This window comes from Schistocerca cancellata, chromosome 2 (genome assembly GCF_023864275.1).
Source record: "Schistocerca cancellata isolate TAMUIC-IGC-003103 chromosome 2, iqSchCanc2.1, whole genome shotgun sequence".
NCBI lineage: Eukaryota > Metazoa > Arthropoda > Insecta > Orthoptera > Acrididae > Schistocerca > Schistocerca cancellata.
The window spans coordinates 687,991,929-688,015,151 of NC_064627.1; the positions used below are offsets into that span (position 1 = coordinate 687,991,929).

Genomic DNA, 23,223 nt, shown 5'->3' on the forward strand with positions numbered 1-23,223 from the left:
TACCAACATACGGAGAAATGGTGATTGTAATAAAACATGAGAAATCGGAGCTCACACAGAAAGATTTAAGTCTTCGTTTTTCCCGTGCGCATTTAGAGGGTATTAAAGTAGAGAAATAGTGTGATAGTGGTTCGATGAATCCTTTGCCAAGCACTTAATTCCGAATTTAAGTGTAGTCATGCAGATGTAGATGAACGCTACCTGTTTTTATTCTCAATGTAGCATATTATCCTGGGCAGACACCCAACCGTGGCCACTACTAATTGTGTTGTACGAGATGAACCCGAATCCCACCGACAAAATTTCAGAAAGATAGAAGCTGAAGTAGAGAATTAAAGTTTGTGTTAAGATCAGGACTACAAAGCAAGTCTCTTACTTACTATGCAGATGCGATATCTTGTAATATCTTAGTCCAATGCCCTCCCTAACACAAACTTCATTTCACGCTTCAGCCCATCTTGATTTTCCCATCTTCAAATCATCAGTATTCCGTGGAGGTGTGTTGTACATAATGCCAGAGTGGTGTATTGGGTAGCATAGCTGTCTAGTAAGCTGGAGACCTGCGTTCATATCTCAACCCTAGCACAAATTTTAGTTCATTACTTCAGCTTCTACTCTTATCGAAGATAAAGTTGAGAATCGGTATGTCTCCAGGAAAATGTAATTACATCAGATAAAAATTTCGGAAGTTGCCAAGCGATATTTTCTGAGTGGTGTAAGAAACCCTTGGTTTTTGGTGCTTCGTTACACAATATTAATGTAATAATGATATATTCCGTTTCATACCCAGTTATTTTTATTTCGTGAAACTACTTTCACAATAGTGAAAAAGTATGTGATATCCAGTCAGCAAGATGTACAGTGTAAAACACAGTGTAATTCAGCAACCCTCAGATGCTAAAACATTGTCATGCGGTTGTAGTCACTGCAGTAGCAGCTCAACGTGCCGCTCCTCCATTGCATTCAGTGAACTCACACACACATAGGCCAACTCTTCATCAGCAAACTTATCCATACTGGATTGTATCACTAATCGACAGAACCCTCCATATGTAAGTAGGCTGTTTAGGTTCTTTTATTGGTAACGCCACGTAGCGCTCTGTATGAAAATCACTGGCTGTGCTGTGTGCAGTCTGTGGCTGGTTTGCTATTGTAGTGTTGGGCTGCTGGATGTTAACAGCGCGTAGCGTTGCGCAGTTGGAGGTGAGCCGCCTGCAGTGGTGGATGTCGCGAGAGAGATGGCGGAGTTTTGAGAGCGGATGATCTGGACGTGTGTCCATCAGAGACAGTAAATTTGTAAGACTAAATGTCATGAACTGCTATATATATTATGACTTTTGAACACTATTAAGGTAAATACATTGTTTGTTCTCGATCAAAATCTTTCATTTGCTAACTATGCCTATCAGTAGTTAGTGCCTTCAGTAGTTTGAATCTTTTATTTAGCTGGCAGTAGTGGCGCTCGCTGTATTGCAGTAGTTCGAGTAACGAAGATTTTTGTGAGGTAAGAATTCATGAAAGGTATAGGTTATTGTTAGTCAGGGCCATTCTTTTGTAGGGATTACTGAAAGTCAGATTGCCTTGCGCTAAAAATATTGTGTGTCACTTTAGTGAATGTCTGAGTACGTTCTGTTTTGCTCAGCTGTTTGAAAATCAACTAACATAAGATGTTTATCAGCACAGTAATTCATTAATTTTTCTAAGGGGACGTTACACATGTACTGTTCAGCGGAAGGAAAAGAAATTCCGAAGCCTGCAGAACGCCCTTCCTCAGGGCGCCGTCCTGGCCCCGCTTTTGCTCAGCATCTACACGTTGGGCGTTTCAACTACAGTGTTCCGAAAGTTCATGTATGCAGATGATATCTCTATAGCCACACAGCGTGACGTGAGCTTAGCCCAAACAGAGGACACACTCATTCAAGACCTACAAATGATATATCAATATTTTTTTTAAAAAAAGGGACTTGAACCAAATCCGAATAAAACGGAAGTTTCAGCCTTACATAACAGACAGACCAAATAACTGACAGCCCTACTCCGAAGGATCTATCTTAAGGCACAATCGTTATCCTAAATATCTAGGAGTAACGCTCGATCGAATTTTTTTGTACAAACAACATCAAGAAAATGCCTCAGCTAAAGTAAAAACAGGTCAAACGTAATCCAAAAGTTAGTAAATACTCATGGAGAGCTGATATCAACACGTTGAGAACCAGCAGCATCTCTTTGATTTTCTCTGACGCGGAGTATTGTGCCCCTGTTTGGATCAATAGCCACCACACAACTCTTATCAACCCCCCATTCAGCTAATCAATGAGGTTAGTTACGGGGCAACCAGTGGCTACCGTTCTGAGCAACACAGCCCCGCCCCAGACCACACGCCTTGCTGCTCTAAAATTTCAGCTTCAAAAGTGCTCTGAGCCAGCACTACATATTCACGCAGATTCTATTCAACTTACCAACGAATATGTGGAATTAAGACTGAAATCAAGAAACGCTCCAGAGAGAACTGAAACACAATATAGAACCTTTACTACAGACGAGTATTGGCGATCACAATGGAGACAAGAAGACAAAAACTGTGGTCTCATAAAAGACACGACAATCAAAGTCACCAGTTTCGATCATAGTAGAAGGGCATGGTGCAATCTCAGCAGAACCGGCACTGGACAGGGAATATGCAATGAATTACTGTTCCAATGAAGAATGACCAAAAATCTTTCTTGTGCAAAATGTGAAGCCAAAGAACCAACAATTTTCCACACAGCCTTCGAGTGCCTAAGTACCTGCTTTGAAGGATCGCTGCAGGAAATACTCGACCTTTCGCTTGCAGCACTGGATTGGCAGAAAAAGTGTAATATATGTTTATGATATATTTGGGACCATTTTTAAAATTTTAAATTTCTGTTTTTACACATATTTTTTCCATGTATGTACAGTTATTGCTTGTCTATACGTTACTGACTGGAAACCTGTAACCTGTGTTTGTGATATATTTATATTCATTTTTTTTACTTTAAGTTTCTCGTTGTACCCATATTTTACCATGTTTGTACAATTCCTGTCCGTCTATATGTAATGTAAGGAACTACCGGTTTCGACTCACTGTAAATCATCTTCGGACCATACCACGTAATTTAGAGTACAATAGAATAGAAGGGAAAAGTAATATAATAAACATTGAGTTAACAATAAATTATACGATGTTATAACCCGTGATGCTGTGTGGAGACGCTGGCATTGAACAGGAACTGTCGATACCACCAACTGATGTCAACTGGTGACTATGTCGCGTTGTCACGGAGTTAAATAGCAGACGCTCCGCCCCTTGCCTGTCACCCTTGCCTTACCTCATCTTCAGCTAACAGGGCACAACGTATACAATACATGTCAGGCAGCATGATTATACTTCAATACTATGATACGTATTATCGTAGGTTGTATTTAAATAGCAAGTTGTGTGTTATGCAGTTAAACTTTCAGGTAATATAACGTGAAAAAGTATAATTGACCAGCCAATAGTATCAGTTAACACGTTACTGCACTTGCCTCTGCTAGATTTGGTGTATACCAAAGATAGGCTGCAGGGCGCCGCCGGTTACCTAGCGACGTGAACGATGCCATACAACGTGATTCTGTACTACCTGGATGTTGAACTTCAGCTATCTCATTGCGTCAGTCATGAATGCTCACATTTCGTTCCTTGTCAAACTACACCATGGCTGCTAGCAAATGTCACTAGGACACGAAAAGAAAATACTTTTCGATTCCACTCCCATATCTGCCTATTACATTACATGTTGACATAAAGTTCAAACCAAGAGATCAGTCAACAAATTTTTGTCAAGTACAGATCGATGGAAATTTGTTTGCCAAACTAAAACATGGCGGACGATGCAGAGCACATGAATCTACAGACTCGCTGCGGTTCAATAATCAGACACCAGACTTCTACATCCAGGTGTTATAGACATTACTGACCGTACTGCATTCGGTTCGATGATGTTTGATCATTTTTGCGTTTGTTGGAAGCCATACTTCAGCGACAAGCGTTAACATTGCATGCCGTTTTATACACGATCTAGCATTAACAGTAATACACATACTTTAATAATATACAGGGTGTGCGGTAGCGTTCTTGCTTTCCACGCCCGGGTTCCCGGGTTCGATTCCCGGCGATGTCAGGGATTTTCTCTGCCTCGTGATGACTGGGTGTTGTGTGCTGTCCTTAGGTTAGATAGGTTTAAGTAGTTCTAAGTTCTAGAGGACTGATGACCATAGCTGTTAAGTCCCATAGTGCTCAGAGCCATTTGAGCCATATACAGGGTGTTACAAAAGGTACGGCCAAACTTTCAGGAAACATTCCTCACACACAAATGAAAAGAAGTTATGTGGACATGTGTCCGGAAACGCTTAATTTCCATGTTAGAGCTCAGTTTAGTTTCGTCAGTATGTACTGTACTTCCTCGATTCACCGCCACTTGGCCCAATTGAAGGAAGGTAATGGTGGCTTCGGTGCTTGTGTTGACATGCTACTCATTGCTCTACAGTACTAGCATCAAGCACATCAGTATGTAGCATCAACAGGTTAGTGTTCATCACGAACGTGGTTTTGCAGTCAGTGCAATGTTTACAAATGCGGAGTTGGCAGATGCCCGTTTGATGTATGGATTAACACGGAGCAATAGCCGTGGCGCGGTACGTTTGTATCCAGACAGATTTCCGGAACGAAGGTGTCACGACAGGAAGATGTTCGAAGCAATTGATCGGCGTCTTAGGGAGCACGGAATATTCCAGCCTATGACTCGCGACTGGGGAAGAACTAGAACGACGAGGCAATTCTTCGTGCAGTTGACGATAACCCTAATGTCAGCGTCAGAGAAGTTGCTGCTGTACAAGGGAACGTTGACCACGTCACTATATGGAGAGTGCTACGGGAGAACCAGTTGTTTCCGTACCATGTACAGCGTGTGCAGGCACTATCAGCAGCTGATTCGCCTCCACGGGTACACTTCTGCGAATGGTTCATCCAACAATGTGCCAATCCTCATTTCAGTGCAAATGTTCTCTTTACGGATGAGGCTTCATTCCAACGTCATCAAATTGTAAATTTTCACAATCAACATGTGTGGGCTGACGAGAATCCGCACGCAATTGTGCAATCAAGTCATCAACACAGGTTTTCTATGAACGTTTGGGCAGGCATTGTTGGTGATGTCTTGATTGGGCCCCATGAACTTCCACCTACGCTCAATGGAGCACGTTAGCATGATTTCATACGGGATACTCTACCTGTGCTGCTAAAACATGTGCCTTTACAAGTACGACACAACATGTGGTTCATGCACGATGGAGCTCCTGCACATTTCAGTCGAAGTGTTCGTACGCTTCTCAACAACAGATTCGGTGACCGATGGATTGGTGGAGACGGACCAATTCCATGGCCTCCACGCTCTCCTGACCTCAACCCTTTTGACTTTAATTAAGGGGGCATTTGAAAGCTCTTGTCTACGCAACCCCGGTACCAAATGTAGAGACTCTTCGTGCTCGTATTGTGGACGGCTGTGATACAATACACCATTCTCCAGGGCTGCATCAGCGCATCAGGGATTCCATGCGACGAAGGGTGGATGCATGTATCCTCGCTAACGGAGGACATTTTGGACATTTCCTGTAACAAAGTGTTTATCCTCGCTAACGGAGGACATTTTGGACATTTCCTGTAACAAAGTGTTTGAAGTCACGCTGGTACGTTCTGTTGCTGTGTGTTTCCATTCCATGATTAATGTGATTTGAAGAGACGTAATAAAATGAGCTCTAACATGGAAAGTAAGCGTTTCCGGACACATGTCCACATAACAAATTTTCTTTCTTTGTGTGTGAGGAATGTTTCCTGAAAGTTTGCCGTACCTTTTTGTAACACCCTGTATACACGGTGCTGCGTAGTTACGGTTTGGAATTTATTACACATAGCTGTTTGAAAAAATTTCTACAATGGGGCTAAAATACGTAGGAAGTAGCCAAAGAAATACGTACTAAATGTCAAATGGCAAAAACCAACAGTTTTAAAATTAAAATAGCAGATTCATTAGTTACTAAATTGCAGAAAGCATATCTTAATGCCTAACATAATGAGAAGAAATGTACATGTATAAACTATAAGGGCAACATGTCAGACAAAAAAGTAGATTATTCAAAAACACCCATCTCACTGTGGTCTCCACCGTTGACAACATTTCACACTCTTACCGATATACTGAAGATAACCTCAAAATTTGCACAATGCCCCTAAAGATCTACTGCTAAATACGCTATAAGAAATTTAAATTTTCATACGATATAAAAAAGATCGGTCAAAATGTCTAAATGAACGAACAGATTTGAAAGAAAGATATTTTTCAGCCAGAATGATGACTTCTGAAAAAAAAATTGCTTGTTCCTTTTATATATTTTGCTATATATTTACGATCACGTATTTTTAGACTTTGGCTACCTCCTACGTCTTTTACCGCTAATGCAAAAAACTTTTTCAAGCACCTGTATGTAATTAAATTCCGAACAGTGACAAAACAGCATTGTGTTGTTAATGTGTCTACATTACTGATAATACTGGACGGTGTGTAACACGGCATGCCATTTTAACGCTCGGACGACTTTCAGCCAACGCAAAAATGATCACACGTGGCCGAACCGAATGCGGAACGGTAGCGATATAACATCTTTGATCGCTGTCGATAAGTCGTTCATGTCGCTAGGTGAGCAGCCTATCTTTGGTATATATAAAATCTAACAGAGGTGAGTGCGGTAATGTGTTAACTATTGCCATTGGCTGGTCAATTACGTTCTGTCACGTTATATTACGTAATTAACTGTATAATACATAACTTGTTATTTAGATACATCTTACGATAATAGATATCATAGTACTGAATTTTATATTCATGCTGTCTAACATGTATTGTATACGTTGTATCCTATTGGCTAAAGGAAGGCATAGGGCGATAGGCAAGGGACGGGGCGCCTGCTATTTAACTCCGTAACAAAGTGACGTAGTCAGCAGTCGACATCAGTGGGGGGGGGGTGGTATCTACATTTCTTGCTCAGTGCCAGCGTCTCGACACAGCATCACTGGATATAATATTGAATAATTTATTGTTAACTCAATGTTTGTTACATTACTTGTTTCCTTCTATTCTGTTGTATTCTAAATTACGGAGTATGGTGCGAAGATAATCCAATTGGGTTGGAACCGGTCACCGCTTATGGACAAAAGTATTTTTACCCAATCCAAACTATTCTATGTACACCACTGGCCATTAAAATTGCTACAGCACGAAGATGACGTGCTACAGACGCGAAATTTAACCGACAGGAAGAAGATGCTGTGATATGCAAATGATTAGCTTTTCAGAGCATTCACACAACGATGGCGCCGGTGGCGACACCTAGAACGTGCTGACATGAGGGAAGTTTCCAACCGATTTCTCATACACAAACAGCAGTTGACCGACGTTGCCTGGTGAAACGTTGTGATGCCTCGTGTAAGGAGGAGAAATGGGTCGGATTGTAGCCTATCGCGATTGCGGTTTATCGTATCGCAATATTACTGCTCGCGTTGGTCGAGATCCAATGACTGTCAGCAGAATATGGAATCGGTGGGTTCACGAGAGTAATACGGAACGCCGTGCTCGATCCCAACGGCCTCGTATCACTAGCAGTCGAGATGACAGGCATCTTATCCGCATGGCTGTAACGGATCGTGCAGCCACGTCTCGATCCCTGAGTCAACAGATGGGGACGTTTGCAAGACAGCAACCATCTGCACGAACAGTTCGACGACGTTTGCAGCAGCATGGACTATCAGCTCGGAGACCACGGCTGCGGTTACCCTTGACGCTGCATCAAAGACAGGAGCGCCCGCGATGGTGTACTCAACGACGAACCTGGGTGCATGAATGGCAAAACGTCATTTTTTTCGGATGAATCTAGGTTCTGTTTACAGCGGTGAACCTACATTGGACGCGTGTATTCGTCATCGCCATACTGGCGTATCACCCGGCGTGATGGTATGGGGTGCCATTGGTTACACGTCTCGGTCACCTCTTGTTCGCATTGACGGCACTTTGAACAGTGGACGTAACATTTCAGATGTATTCCGACCAGTGGCTCTACACTTCATTCGATCCCTGCGAAACCCTATATTTCAGCAGAATAATGCACGAGCGGATGTTGAAGGTCCAGTACGGGCCTTTCTGGATACAGAAAATGTTCGACTGCTGCCCTGGCCAGCACATTCCCCAGATCTATCACCAATTGAAAACGTCTGGTCAATGGTGGGCGAGCAAGTGGCTCGTCACAATACGCCAGCCACTACTCTTGATGAACTGTGGTATCGTCTTGAAGCTGCATGGGCAGCTGTACCTGTACACGCCATCCAAGCTCTGTTTGACTCAATGCCCAGGCGTATCAAGGCCGTTATTACGGCCAGAGGTGGTTGTTCTGGGTACGGATTTCTCAGGATTTATGCACCCAAATTGCGGTAAAATGTAATCAGATGTCAGTTCTAGTATAATATATTCGTTCAATGAATACTCGTTTATCATCTGCAGTTCTTCTTGGTGTAGCAATTTTAATGGCCAGTAGTGTAATATTTTATCATTGTTCATTGTGGTCACTGCTATGTTGAATATGTTTGCAAATATTATGTATTATCAAGACTGTTCTACATAACAATTTATCACTGTTCGTTGTGGTCGCTGCTGTGCCCCGTGTGTTTACAAAGACTATCTATATGAACTCTCTGCGTGATGCTGAGATACTCTCGTCTCGGGCGTCAAGTGCATCCCAGCGCCAGTCTCCAAGACAAGGACCTGTTACAACGGTTGTGGGCCATCTGACCTCAGGAGACGATATAACGGCCTTATGACACACTTTCGAAACGAACCAGTGCATGCATCCTGTGCTGCTGATTTCACAAAGGACTTGCAGGCTAGCATGCTGATTCCGTCGGCGAACTGCTAGATGTTCTTTGCCAGAAGAGCTGTGATGTACGTGCTGAACTCGATGGCACTGGAATTGGAACTGTCTGTTAAGCGTCGCAACGCAGTGTAGTGATAGGAACTGTGTGCTGCTTATTCCAGGAGATTGCTGACGCGCAAGAGCCCGTTATACTGGCGACCTCTGTAGTAGGCGCCTCGAGTTGCTAGTGGTCTCGCTCCGCCTGGCGAGTATGCTGCCCCGCGCAACCGGCGTTGCTAAGGCCCGTCTCACACGGAGCAAGATTTGCTGTAAGTTTCCTTGCTGGCTCGCGCGACGGCTACCTTGCGGGCTCCGTCTTCTGCTAGCGGGCTATCTTGCTGGGGACCTTGTAAGATTTCCAGTATAGGTACGGTGCTATTTTTCTTGTAATGTTCCCTGCGTGCTACCTGCGTTGGCCAATCATGAGACGTTTCGTTTGTGACGTCAAACGCGGAAAGCTTGGGCGGGAAGCCTTTGTTGATAGTCACTTTTCTGCTGTTGTGAGGTGCGGTAGGAAGTGCTTATAATTATTAAATAATGGCACCGCAGTGGTCCAAGGAAGCGATTGAAGCATTGATATGTACTTACAGGGAAGAACAGTGTCTGTACGTCGTGAAAAGTGCAAACTATTATAATAAACACTTTCGTGCAGAAGCATTCCAATGAGTTGCAAGTGCCGTGTGTCTTGTTCGACCAAATAATCCATTTGTATAAAATTTAAAAAGGATGTACGATCTTCTATCCTATAAAATAAAGTCGTATATGACAGTCATTATAGGTATATTTATAAAGTCTAACAGTAAGGAAATAGTGATACTTTTCAAACAAAAGTAGGTGTTATGCGAACTAACCTCAACTCTTTATGAAGCATGGAGAGCACACCTTTTCCAGCGTGTCTCCTCTTAATCCAATTTTTCGTCCATTCTTTCTTTCTTCTTCTCTCATTAGCATGCATTTCTGCATCGTTTAGCGCCAAAACAGCTAATAACGCCAGTTTGTTCTGAACATCTGTACCTGAAGCAGCCATCTTCGTTCGATACAACATGCAGCCGATCACAACACAACTAGCTGCCGATGTTGCACCGTGGGAGAGCTTCGGCATGGAAGATATCCGGCTCCTTTCCCTGCAAGCCGGCAGGCATGCACGCCAGATCTCAAACTTGCGGCGAACCTTGCTCCGTGTGAGACGGGCTTAAGGGAAGGCCAGCTTGCAGTGGAGTTGCAACTTGCGGACACAACAGTTCCCAATCTGAATTACTTTCACTACCAAGCGCATCCCGCCGGTATATTTCTTTCAATCACCAGAACACCAATATTTGGGTGAAATAAATCCTCATATCCGTGGATTTCAGCAAGCACTTATTATCACGGTATGGGCGGTTATCATCGATTCGAATAAATCGCCGGCCGGAGTGGCCTAGTGGTTCTAGGCGCTAAGACTGGAACCGCGCGACCACTACGGTCGCAGGTTCGAATCCTGCCTCGGGTATGGATGTGTGTAATGTCCTTAGGTTGGTTAGGTTGAAGTAGTTCTAAGTTCTAGGGGTCTGATGACCTCAGAAGTTCAGTCCCTTAGTGCTCAGAGCCATTTGAACCATTTTTTGATTCGAATAAATCACGCATTCTTTCCCCTCACCTAATGACTTTTTTCTCATAAGCACTGGATGATCTCTTGAAAGGTGCACCATTGAACATAAGATAACAAAATTATTTTTAACAAAATGCTGAGACGGTAAATTTGGCAACTACCATTCGAGACCAACGTAACGCAATTTCTAGAAAGGTTAATGGGAAGACGTGGAAAGAAACCCATATATGCTTAACATTTTGCTGGAATTAGCACCCGTGGTTGGGGGATAGCATTTCTGAGTAGCAATCAAAATGTTGTGGGTCCTTGGATTGATACCAGCCACTGCACAAATTTTACATAAAAGTTATCAAGAATGGCGGCCGAAGACTTTCTGTATAAGGAGTCTCCCTCGTTTTCCCAAGGGCCTTGTCAAGGAGCGCGGATGAGCGGACAGAGTTTCAGGGCAACCTCATGCCCTTCGCGGGGGAGATTGTACCGAAAAGTTGAAAGAATCAGCTGTGATCAGTGGCATGAGGATGCAGAATGCAATGGAAACTTCTTCATTAATGACACTTAACGTGTATCCACAGGAAATGTTTGTAATCGAAAAGTGTCATGATGATCTCCGATGGCAAAATATTCTCCCTTTCGGAAGTCCGAGAGAGAACTACCAAAGGGGAGGCAACAATGAAAAAAGACTGAATAATCAACGAAAGGGTAGTATTCAACAAATCTGAGGACGGAATGTCGGAAGTTTGAACGATGTAGGAAAACTAGAAAATCCGAAAGGGGAAATACAAAGGCTCAGTCTAGATACATCGAGGTCAAAGAAGTGAAATGGAGAGAAAAAATAGATTTATGGTCAGACGAATGATGGGTAAGATCAACAACATCAGAAAATGTTGTAACGAGAGTGATTAGTTATGAATAGGAAAATAGGGCAGAGAGTGAGTTACTGCAAACTGGTGATAGAGTTTTTCTCATCAGAAGGGGCAGAATATCAATGCCGACAACAACAGTTCAGGCATACATGCGATGTCACAACCAGAAGATGGACAGCAACAGAAATTGTATGGATGTATCAAACGAGTAACTCAGAATGGATAGGAAGATGATAGTAGGAGTTAGAGAGGAGGAACGCCAACTGAGATCTGTCGTAAATGACACTAGTAATAGGGAATAAACTGTTCAAAAATCACAAGAGAAGGAGCTATACTTGTAAAAAGCCTGAAGATGGATTACATTATGGTCATCCAAAGATTCCGAAATCAGATATCGGATTCTAAGGCGTACTCAGGAGCAGATACAGATTCGAATCACGCGATATTGAGGATGAAGAGTGGACTGGAGTAAAAGAGATCGTCCGGAAGAATCAGTGCGGAAATAAATGGGGTACTGAAGTAGTGAGGAATGATGGCATGCGTTTGAAGTTCTCTAAGGCTCTAAATACTGCGATTATGACTAACACAGCTGACAGGTCAGCTGAAGGGGAGTGGGTATCGCTGAAAAAAGACTCACAGAAGATGGACCTATAAACATAGATAGAATAAAGGTAACTGCGAAAAAAACCTTGGGTAACAGAAGAAGTATTTAACTTGATCAACGAGTAAAGGAAGAAACAAAAATGTTCAGGGAAAGATAAGAACAAAGCAATATAACTGCCTTAGGAATGAAATAAATTGCAAGTGCAGGGAAGCCAAGGCGAAATGGCTGCAGAAAAATGTGAATAAATAGGAAAAGAAATAGCGTTAGAAAAAGTGATTCAGTATATACAAAAGTGAAAACAACCTTTAGTGAAATTGAAAGCAAGGGCATCAACATTAAGGCTGCGATGCGAATGCCACTGTTAGACGCAGAGGAAAAATAATGTATTTGAAGGTTCATACGGAGGGGAGGGTGTGGAGGGAAGAAATTGTAGAAGATATGGGAGAAGTAGTGGAAGGCACAGAGGAACTAGTATTAGAAGCAGAATTTAAATGAGCTCTGGAAGATTTGAGATCAAGTTAGACAGAAGGGACTGATTACATTCCTTCGAAATTTCCAAAATCATTGGGAAAAGTGGCTACCAAGGGACTATTCAAGTTCGTTTATAGAATCCATGAGACTGGAGATATACCATCAGGCTTTCAGAAAATCATCGTCCACACAGGGCGAAACACATCAGTGATAATATTCGCTGATGACACTTTAGCCTTAGTGACAGTGAAGAAGATTTAGAAGACCTGTTGAGTGGACTGAACACTCTAATGAGTACAAAATATGGATTGAAAGTAAACCAAAGAAAGAAGAAAGTAATGAGGAATAGCTGAAATCAGATTACCGATAAAATCAACTTGAAAATGGGTGACCTCAGAGTTGACGGAGTGAAGGAATTTTAGTACCTTGGGGAAGCAAAATAACACATAACGGACGCAGCTGTGAGGACATTTAAAGTAGACCAGTATAGGCAAAGGGCATTATGGGTAAAAGAAGTTTGCTTGTGTCAAATATACGCCTTAATTTGCGGAAAAATATCTGTAATTGTAAGTTTGGAGCACAGCATTACGTGGTACGAATATGCACCGTGGAAAAACCGGAAAAGAAGAGACTCGAAGAGTGTGAGATGTGGTGCTACAGAAGAATGTTCAAAATTAGGTGGTCTGATAACATAATAAATGGGATGATTCTCCGTAGAATCGACGAAGAAATGAACACATGGAAAACAAAACAGTAACAAGAATAAAGAACAGAACGATAGGACACTTGTTACGACATCAGGGAATAACTTGTATTGTAATACAGAATGAAAACTGTGAAAGAAGAAAGAGGCTGGAATACATCCTACAAATAATTGAGGACGTAGGGTCTTTGGGCTACTCTGAGACGCATCAAACAAGTCAGAAGAGTGATGACATTTGGGAAGACTGCACGAGGAATATTCGTGACGAGACTTTTGTAAATTCTGAAGTAGGATTAGTTACACACCTTGATATTTACGATCGAGTTCAGATATCACAGTGCAAATACGATTTATGAAATTTGTCGCTGTTGGCACCCTGTTGAGAACTTTCAGTAGTTAACTATGTTAAGAAACATGAAAATTAACACAAGTATGAAATATTTGATTCCAGTTACATTTCCTTTTAACATATAAACGGACGGTTTCTAGACATATCTTCCTAAATAAAATCTTACGCAGTAAATCTCCTGCAATATCTCTAGAAGTAGGTAATAATGATGTCAAGCAGCCTGTATAAATATTTAACTAGAACATGTTGGATATGCAACAATCTTGAGAAGCTATACGTTATACTCCACTACATACAGTAGCAGACGGAGAAAACTACAGTTTGACTTTCTGTCATATACCTGCATTTCGTAAACTGTGTAATAACGGATAAGCAAAAAGATTAGTCTTTAAGGTCCCACAAGGGATGGACAGCAACTACAAATGACAAACGTGTTATACTAGACATCTCCGGGCCTCTGCCAGCTTTCAAAATACGCGAGAGGCAGCAGTCCAGGCAACAGTCCAAATACAATAAACTTCAGACGAGTCACGCCAAAACAAATACAGGTCGCACAAATGTATACTTCTCCCCTCCACGAATTATAACTGTAATTCTGCACCAAGTAAAACTACAAGAAGCATATTACAGCGGCTCGAAGGGAAAAACAATGTTGAATATACCTACATTTGTAACCGAGTAGACAAATTCTAGTGTTCTAACTTCTAAAGTTTACAGTATTTTGCGCCACTATAGCACTACGTGTGGAAAGGATGAGACTTACCCCGTTAACACATATAGCACAGTCGTCATTTAAATGTTACATAAATAAAGCAAAGGAGGAAGTAGATAAAAATTTTAATATCAATAAAACTGCAAACAGAATAGCTAACAACATTTAGAAAAATTGTCGGATAAAATGGACATTCTACTTTGCAATTAATCTGGCCTGAACACGAATTAGCTAAGATGAAAAACGTGAATAATTCTAGAAACAACAATAGTGACTTGTTAATATCAAAATTGGAAACGTGTAACAGAAAGTATGGAATTCAGCTACGTACCTTGATTACACATGATGATCAAACTAAGATAGGATACTGGCAGAGGCAAAGAATGCTTACTTAAAAAAAAATTATTCTGGTTCCAAAAACGTACGTAGAGTTGAGAAAGGAATGCGTGAACTTGTGCGTCCGGATCACAGCACTGTATGAAACTGAATATTGGATCGCTCGGAAACATTAGTGGAAGAAACTGTAAGCATTTGGAATGTCGTGCTGACGAAGCGTGTAACAATTGTACATGTAGGCGTAAAGAAAGAAGAGAAATTATAACTAATGGGTAGGGACAAAGACAAAGATCAGAGCATGTGAAACATATTTGTCACTGATGTTAAACGTGGAACTAGACACGGACCGTGACAGAAGGCGTTTGTCAAACCAAGACAAAGATTGACGACTTAAAGAAGAAGGGAACACGGGAACAACCTCATGCGTTACTCACTCCTGCGCAGTACAAGGCGTGTTCATTTGTAGGCATTGTGTGATAACGGTCACCGACGCCTCTTTGTGAGTGTACACGGAATGCTCAGGTCAACAACTGATAACCGTTCATGCTTCCAGGCATCGAATTAACGTTTAACTACGTGAAATGCGTATCGGCCAGCTGTTCTCCCCTCTTGTAATTCCACTGAGGTTAATTTGTATAGTAGGCAAGTGATTTTATGTAAAACCGCAGTTGCACCTAAATGCAGCTAAACTCTTTGTTTGGTATCGATTTGCAACCAATGAACAGATGGTACCGTTAACTGGGTCCAGCATCTTGCGTTTCCTCTTTCAGAGGAGTATATCAAATCAGCTAACTACATACAGAGGCATACATTGTTATCGTGATCAAAAACGTCTACATATTGATTATTTCAATGCGGCATATTTCTCAAACCTTTTTTCACAACCTCATTTTGTTAACACGCATTTTAAATTCCAGTTTAACGTTTGTTACTCTGAACTGTCGCAGTGATACGATAAATAATTGCAACAGCGTAGCCATCTCACGAAGCTTCTTTAGAACGTGTCTAGCTTTATTGGTACCCTGGTAATTACTCCTGAGTATTTAATATTGATTCATTTGCTTTTTGATCTCACATTTATTCCAGATATTTCTCTCTGCCACGTTTTGATGACCTTGTCTAGTACAACACTGAAATCGAGTGGAAATAATCCACCATATTGCCTTAGCTTGTTCCTATCTAAAGATTCAGAGACTTCGCAAATGAATTTTACTTTAGAGATTAAGTTCGTTAAAGTCCGTTTGATTCGTTTTTTTCTGTTATCCACATCAAATCCATGTGGTGCATTAAACAGGGTGGTGCAGTCAATCGAATCATAGATTTTAAAAAAATACTCGAACATGATCAGTGTGTGAATGGAGTAGCGATGCTGTGGCACCTTCTTGAGATTCCAGATTTGTTCTTCAGTCTTTCTAAAGCCTAGGTTTCATTCATATATTGCTCTAATCTGTTAAGGAAAGTACAAGAAATTACTTTGTGGTCCAGTGGCAGAAGGGAAGAGCCCTGGTAATTGTTTGGCTCCATCTTGACACTTTTTTTGTTTCCATCATGTTAATGCTTGGTCTATTTTATCTGGCGGGCGTAATAGCAGAGGAAATAAATGATTGGCGGTCGATCCACCCTCATGTTTAGTTAATCTGTCCGAGCAGCTGCTAGTCTGCCGTTGTGGTATAAAATGAAGGCTGTCTATGTGTTTTCTGACCGTAAGCAAGCACGTCGTCCTAATCCAGGAAACACACTGTATGGATTCCAAGCACGCAGATCTAGAATCACTCATAACGAGACATGGCAACACCTCTCAGTTTAAACACTTCAGATCTTTAGGTGAAATTATCGGTATCATTGGCAAAGACAAAGAGACTAAAAATTGTGCAAAATACTGTGCAAAGCTTGCCCAAAGATCTGGAATGTCTATGACTACAAAATTCTTCTCCCCAAAGCCAAACTTCCCCATTACCAATTGTTACTGCAGACGTCCTCTACTGAAGGTTAACAATTAGTGTCAATGTCACCGAGAAAACGGAACGACAGCATTGAATATATATATATATATATGTGTGTGTGTGTGTGGACTCAAGATGTAAGGCAGTATCCAGACGCTCAAAAGCTCACAACAAATGCTTTTTCTGACACGACAATCGGTTGCTTCTATCCACGGAAAAGACTTCTGAAGTATGACGTATCGTACGAATGGATGTCTCACTATTAAACAAAAGGGTATTCGACATCTGAAACAGGAGAGAAGTCTTCCGAAGTATGAGTGATTTCAGGTGTGCCGCAGGGGAGTGTCGTAGGACCGTTGCTATTCACAATATACATAAATGACCTTGTGGATGACATCGGAAGTTCACTGAGACTTTTTGCGGATGATGCTGTGGTATATCAAGAGGTTGTAAGAATGGAAAATTGTACTGAAATGCAGGAGGATCTGCAGAGAATTGACGTATGGTGCAGGGAATGGCAATTGAATCTCAATGTAGACAAGTGTAATGTGCTGCGAATACATAGAAAGAAAGATCCCTTATCATTTAGCTGCAATATAGCAGGTCAGCAACTGGAAGCAGTTAATTCCATAAATTATCTGGGAGTACGCATTAGGAGTGATTTAAAATGGAATGATCATATAAAGTTGATCGTCGGTAAAGCAGATGCCACACTGAGATTCATTGGAAGAATCCTAAGCAAATGCAATCCGAAAACAAAGGAAGTAGGTTACAGTACGCTTGTTCGCCCACTGCTTGAATACTGCTCAGCAGTGTGGGATCCGTACCAGATAGGGTTGATAGAAGAGATAGAGAAGATCCAACGGAGAGCAGCGCGCTTCGTTACAGGGTCATTTGGTAATCGCGAAAGTTGAAGTTTCGAGAACATACCTTCACCGAGGAGTCAAGCAGTATATTGCTCCCTCCTACGTATATCTCGCGAAGAGGCCATGAGGATAAAATCAGAGAGATTAGAGCCCACACAGAGGCATACCGACAATCCTTCTTTCCACGAACAATACGAAATTGGAATTGAAGGGAGAACCGATAGAGGTACTCAAGGTACCCTCCGCCAAACACCATCAGGTGGCTTGCGGAGTATGGATTTAGATGTAGATAGATGTAGAGCCGAAAAAACAAAGAACGACAGCTAGCCGTCAGCTGAAAATATATGATAGATGTTGCTGTTGATTCAATGGTAACTACACGAACTCCAGTCAGGTGGAAGATCGGTTCAAGCAAATTTATGTCAAAATAAGTGACACAAATAAGTTTTAGACGCAAAAAGTTTTAGACGACGGGCACGTAATGAGAGCATGAAGAAGTTTAGGAGAGATAAGGACGAGAAGACTAAAGCTTATTAATGGTTCTGCGTGCTTTCTAAAGACTCAAGAGGAAAACTGAATCACTAATTAACTAATAATAATAATAATAATCACATTAGTGCAACTGCGCTACAGGTAAGTTACAAACAAGTCGGAATCATCGAATAGGGCATTTTCGTAGGACAACTGTGCATCGTCACCCGGTGTCCGCCGCTCGTGGTCTCGCGGTAGCGTTCTCGCTTCCCGAGCACGGGGTCCCGGGTTCGATTCCCGGCGGGGTCAGGGATTTTCACCTGCCTCGAGATGACTGGGTGTTTGTGTTGTCCTCATCATTTCATCATCATCCAGGGAAGTGGCGAAATTGGACTGAGCAAAGATTGGGTAATTGTACGGGCGCTGATAACCACGCAGTTGAGCGCCCCACAAACCAAACATCATCATCGTCACCAGGCGGCAATCGAGGCCACCTACCGCGCAACTTCATTTAAACAAACCACAAGGCATAGCAATGGACCACCGCCTCACGATAGGTACCTTTTATGTGGACAGTGTAGGGTAATAAGAGAGACGCGACACAGCGCGGACAAAGACGAATCGGGAACTGCTTTCACGGCCGGAATCACCGTTACATGCAGCACCAGTGCAATCGCCAATAATAATCACCAACGCCGGGACTCCAGCGCGTAGCACGCACTTGAGAACAGAGCACCACCTTACGATATTCGATTTGCGATTACATATCCTATGTTACACACCTCACATCCCCAACCACAGTCTTGGTGATGCGAGACCATTCTTCTACAATGTATACGTACACGACAGTATATCGCGCGTCATCAGTCTGCACGATCTCTTTCCTCTCTTCTTATAGAGTTCTGTGACTCATGTTCTTCGTGTCCGCTTGTTTCTTTCCCGTTTGAGATACGTGTAGCAGTCTTGTAAGACAGTAACTTCTGCTCCGAAAGCAGCGAAATGTCTCTGTATTGTGAGCTTTGTCAGATGCAGTGCTGTGCTGAAATAGATGGGTAATCTCTGCCATGGCGCCCGACGGTCCACCGATACGAAGCGAAAAGGCGATAACGATCTGTAATACTCACGGACCTGAAATGCTCACAGCTGACTGTTCCCATAATGTCCGTGAAAATCTTAGTGTCTGTACGACATCGGAGAGAGGTTTCTGCATCTGTCTGGTCTCGACGATTCAGTCGTGTCTGAACGCACCGACACTGCGTACTAGGTTAACGCCCATCCATTATGTGCGTCTCTATATCTTCACGTCTTATTGTTGTTTTTCGTATTGTCTGACATAGCAGTTATATAGTATCTACTATACCCGCCGTTCATTCCACTCTGAAAGTGTTACGTGAAAGAGTCACTGTACCCTTTGCAGTTCTCATTCACATTTTTATTATATTCCCTACTAGCTTAGAGCCCGCTGCTTCGCATAGAGTGTATGGTCTGCACAATTTTTTTTTTAGGAAGGGGCCAAATAAGGTGTCGGTCAGGTTCACTCAAAATTCCAATTTATTGTAATTTAATAACACCTTTAAACCAAAACGGCACATAGCCGAACCTTTAGAACTACGATTTTCAAAAAGGCAATTATTTTACGGCTGAAGGCCTCCAAACAAGAAATCTTAAAAGTCAACAGAATAAAAAAAAATGCAGTTAACATAGCAAATAAAATAATTAAAATATATATGATACCATAGCTTGTCTGGAAAGCCTCAAGGCAAAAGTAAATAGAACAAACATATGCAAGGTCGAATACAAGCGGCTGAGGGCCTCAATTAAATTCGAAAATTTTAAAATATATTACCATAATCTTTTAAGGCAGAAGGCCACAATGTTTTTGCTTAAAGGGTAATTTCAATAATAAAGTTTTAAGCGGCTTAAGGCCCATAATCGATTTTTAAAAATTCGAAATACGTAAAGTCAAGAAAAAAACCACAATTTTTAAATCATTGACTGTGACAGATTATACACAGACAATAAACACCGTTGAGAAGGACAATAAAGAAACGCCACTCAGAAGCCTCGAGGGAGGTCGGTCTGCTCTCGTTCACTTAGGTGAGACAGATGGTGAGCCCACCTACACATGATCCGTCGGAACCCAACCAGGGGACAGCCACGGACCGACTGTCGACTTGCTTGCCACCAATCAGTACATGAGGAATCAAACACAAAAGGTTACAAACGTGATTATCCACAATAAAATATGTATTAGCTGTCAAAACTACACACCATGTTGGACAGCGACAATAGGTGAGGAAAGGACACTGCCTGAAATTACGTTAGTGGCCATGGCAGATAACCGGAACACTAAACGTCCACAAGGCAGAAAATTCTGCTGGTACACTTGAATTTGAAATACGGTAATATAGTGAACTTATATATATATAGTTGGAACCACTACTCAACTTTGACGTCCTGGGTCGGTGAACCACGATGCTCGTAGCGATCGGACAGCCCCACACACCCTCCGACACTGCGCAGGGACCTCCAGCGGATCCAGCCGACTGCACCGCGTGGAGATAACTTCCTGGTCTGCATCAATCGACCGACTCCTCTCAGAATGCCGACAACATCCAAAATAATCGTCAGTGAAAATAACGCCAACTACACACACAACCTGACAAACGCGGCGCGAAGACCTGAATGATATGCACGAAGCACGCACGAAGACAAAGTCGATGCACACACACACACACACACACACACACACAGCCGACTCTTGAACGATGGGTGAGCCAAAAGCGTCGTCCAGTAGGACGACCGACCGACGATCCACCAAGGCCGTGGCCCGGCTGAAGTGATGCGTGGCGGCAATGGTCGGGAGAGCCATGTCAACGCAGAACTCACTGCTCCAACCCGACTACACTAGTGCCGCATTACAACTCCCCGACTGGCAGGTCCGGACTGCGCTGCAGACGCGTTCCAACTGACTGGCAACCCGAACTCGCGATCTGAACTCCCTTACAACAGACAACGACCGGAAAGTAATAGCAGTCGAGCAAAGATACTACGAGAGGGGATATATCGATACGCGCTGCTAACGCCGCTCACGGTCAGGCAAAGCATCAACTCATTGACAGTAGTAATCTAAATTAACGAAGTGAGGTGGAAGTACGTTAAAAACGGGATGTAAAACACGTGATGGCGGGAACACGAGCCACGCACGGGTCAGACGTCACACTCCGTATACAGGATAAGAAGTTAAATTTATTAATCCAGAAAATATGCCGAGGAAAACAAGATATCGAAACAATACTTTCAAAAGGTGACATTAATTAAAGCGATGATTATTTTTATATGTAACCAATGCTCGTAATTTTTATATCAGCCAGGTCGCTGAAACAACTGCATTTCTTAACGGAATTACTAACTTCTTAACAAAATTCGAAAGGTTATGAAAACAGGACTATGAAGTCGTGACGTATCTTATGATTTGCTGCAGAAAGCGAGAAAAAATTGCGCTTGAGGTGAATGCTAAGAATACCGGCGCAGCAAAGGTTGCTCCCAGTTAGGCGACATTTACATATCGAAGTAGCTGAAACTACACGGTGCTGACACACACTACTTTAAACCTCAGCACCGTCCCCAGGAACTCTTGCGAAAACCGTCAGTACTAGTACCGCTACATTCCTTTTTTCAAGAGCTCTAGGGTACCATTTAACGATGTATTGTTTAATTAAAAATTATAGTTGTTTCTATACCTTGCTTTGGTAGTAAAAGAAAAAGTTACGAGCATTTACCGCGAAGGAAACTGATCAAGCAGTTCCGTACTGATTTGCTGGAAACCTTGTACAAATATATGGAATGGTTCACGAAATATCTCTTTGTTTACTAGCTACTCGATGTGACCTATGCTTCGTGTTCGTTAAATGGGTGAAATTTCCAAGATTTTAGAGTTGGTAACGAACGCAAGTGATTAACGGGCAATGCCGGTTTGGAATTCGAGCTTTCGATAGCTGTTTCCGACATCACAATCGGGAATGAAAGCAAAGATGGAGTCTTTAGCGGTGGAATGCTTCAGTAAAATCTTCTCGGCTTACAAGCAGTGTCAGTTCGAATAAACCACTCCAGCTTTCGAGAGCTGTCTCCACCATCCTCATCAGGAGTTAAAATCGCTGACTACCGCGCACTGGCAGGGTGTCCTGCAGATGCAGACGCAACGGCAGCATCTGTAACGTCCCAGAGAGCGCCAGAGTGACACACGTGCGGAAGGCAAGTTGGGCAGCTGCTAGCAGCTCCGTCCCGTCGGGGGAGCAAATGATGTCAGGCGGCGTGAGGGGCCGGGGCCACGTTTGAAACGGCCGCTCCCGCGTCTCTCGAAGCGTTAAGCCTTCGTCTTTGCTTTCACTCCTGACGACGATGGCGGAAACAGCTATCGCACGCTCGAGTGTTTTATTACAAGTAACGCTGTCTGTAAACCGAGAAGATGGTATAGTATGTTTCATAGCCTTAGGAATTAATTTCCATGGCTCGTTTACATTGAAGTTGAGGATTAGCATAAGTCTTACAGGTTATACGTCGAATGTGAAAGAATTTTGAAGTCTTGAAAACTAAAAATAGGTTTTCGGTATCTCAGACTTCATGCTTTTATTATATATATGAGGGAGAGAAAGGATACGACCTGTACTGTATAGTAACGCATCACCAACGGTGTTTTAACTGTTGAAATAAGGCGCGATTTCAATGCTGCTCCTTTCACATTAAACAAAACGGCTCTTCCTGTTTCAGGTGCTGAATGCCTCCTACACGGTCTTCACGCTCATGCGCCAGATCAAGGACTGAGGGTCGCACATGTTCGTGCTGTGCTGGCTGCATCCATCCGTCCGAAGTGAAACGCCCTGCGCACGTGTAGTACAGAAATGCGTAATGGAGATGTTAGTAGAAGCAAACACACTCATATGAGTGCACAAGAATGAAGCAATCTAATAAAATATTGTACATGCATATAGCTTATTGCGATGTCATCTTGTCCTCTTTCCTTTCCTCTTTCTTTTCAACTTCATTTTGCTACTCGAATGATATAATACTCCAACGAAGAAAAGTCTTTCAGAACAAACAATTTCTGTGGAAAAATTCGCAGAATGAGGGCATCTTGCGCGAAGAAGCAATGTACAAAGTCTAAAATATTCATCGGTTTTGTTCCAGTTGACAGTGTTTCTATCCTGCCATGCCCGTGGATGCATGTATGTTAAATTTTAGCTTCGCTATATAGTTCTTTCTTTCACATCCTTTGAGGATTAAACCATTTGTTAAAGGC

At 42.4% G+C, this 23,223-nt stretch overlaps 1 protein-coding gene across 1 annotated transcript in view; it reads left to right on the forward strand.

Moving 5' to 3' along the window:
- The window catches only part of LOC126157576 (odorant receptor Or2-like), a 131,080-nt gene extending 108,332 nt beyond the window's left edge, over positions 1-22,748 (forward strand). The window contains exon 7 of the mRNA XM_049916384.1: positions 22,695-22,748. Coding sequence (XP_049772341.1) covers positions 22,695-22,748 — 54 coding nt within the window. The remainder of the gene's footprint in view (positions 1-22,694) is intronic.
- The last annotated feature ends 475 nt before the right edge of the window (positions 22,749-23,223 follow it).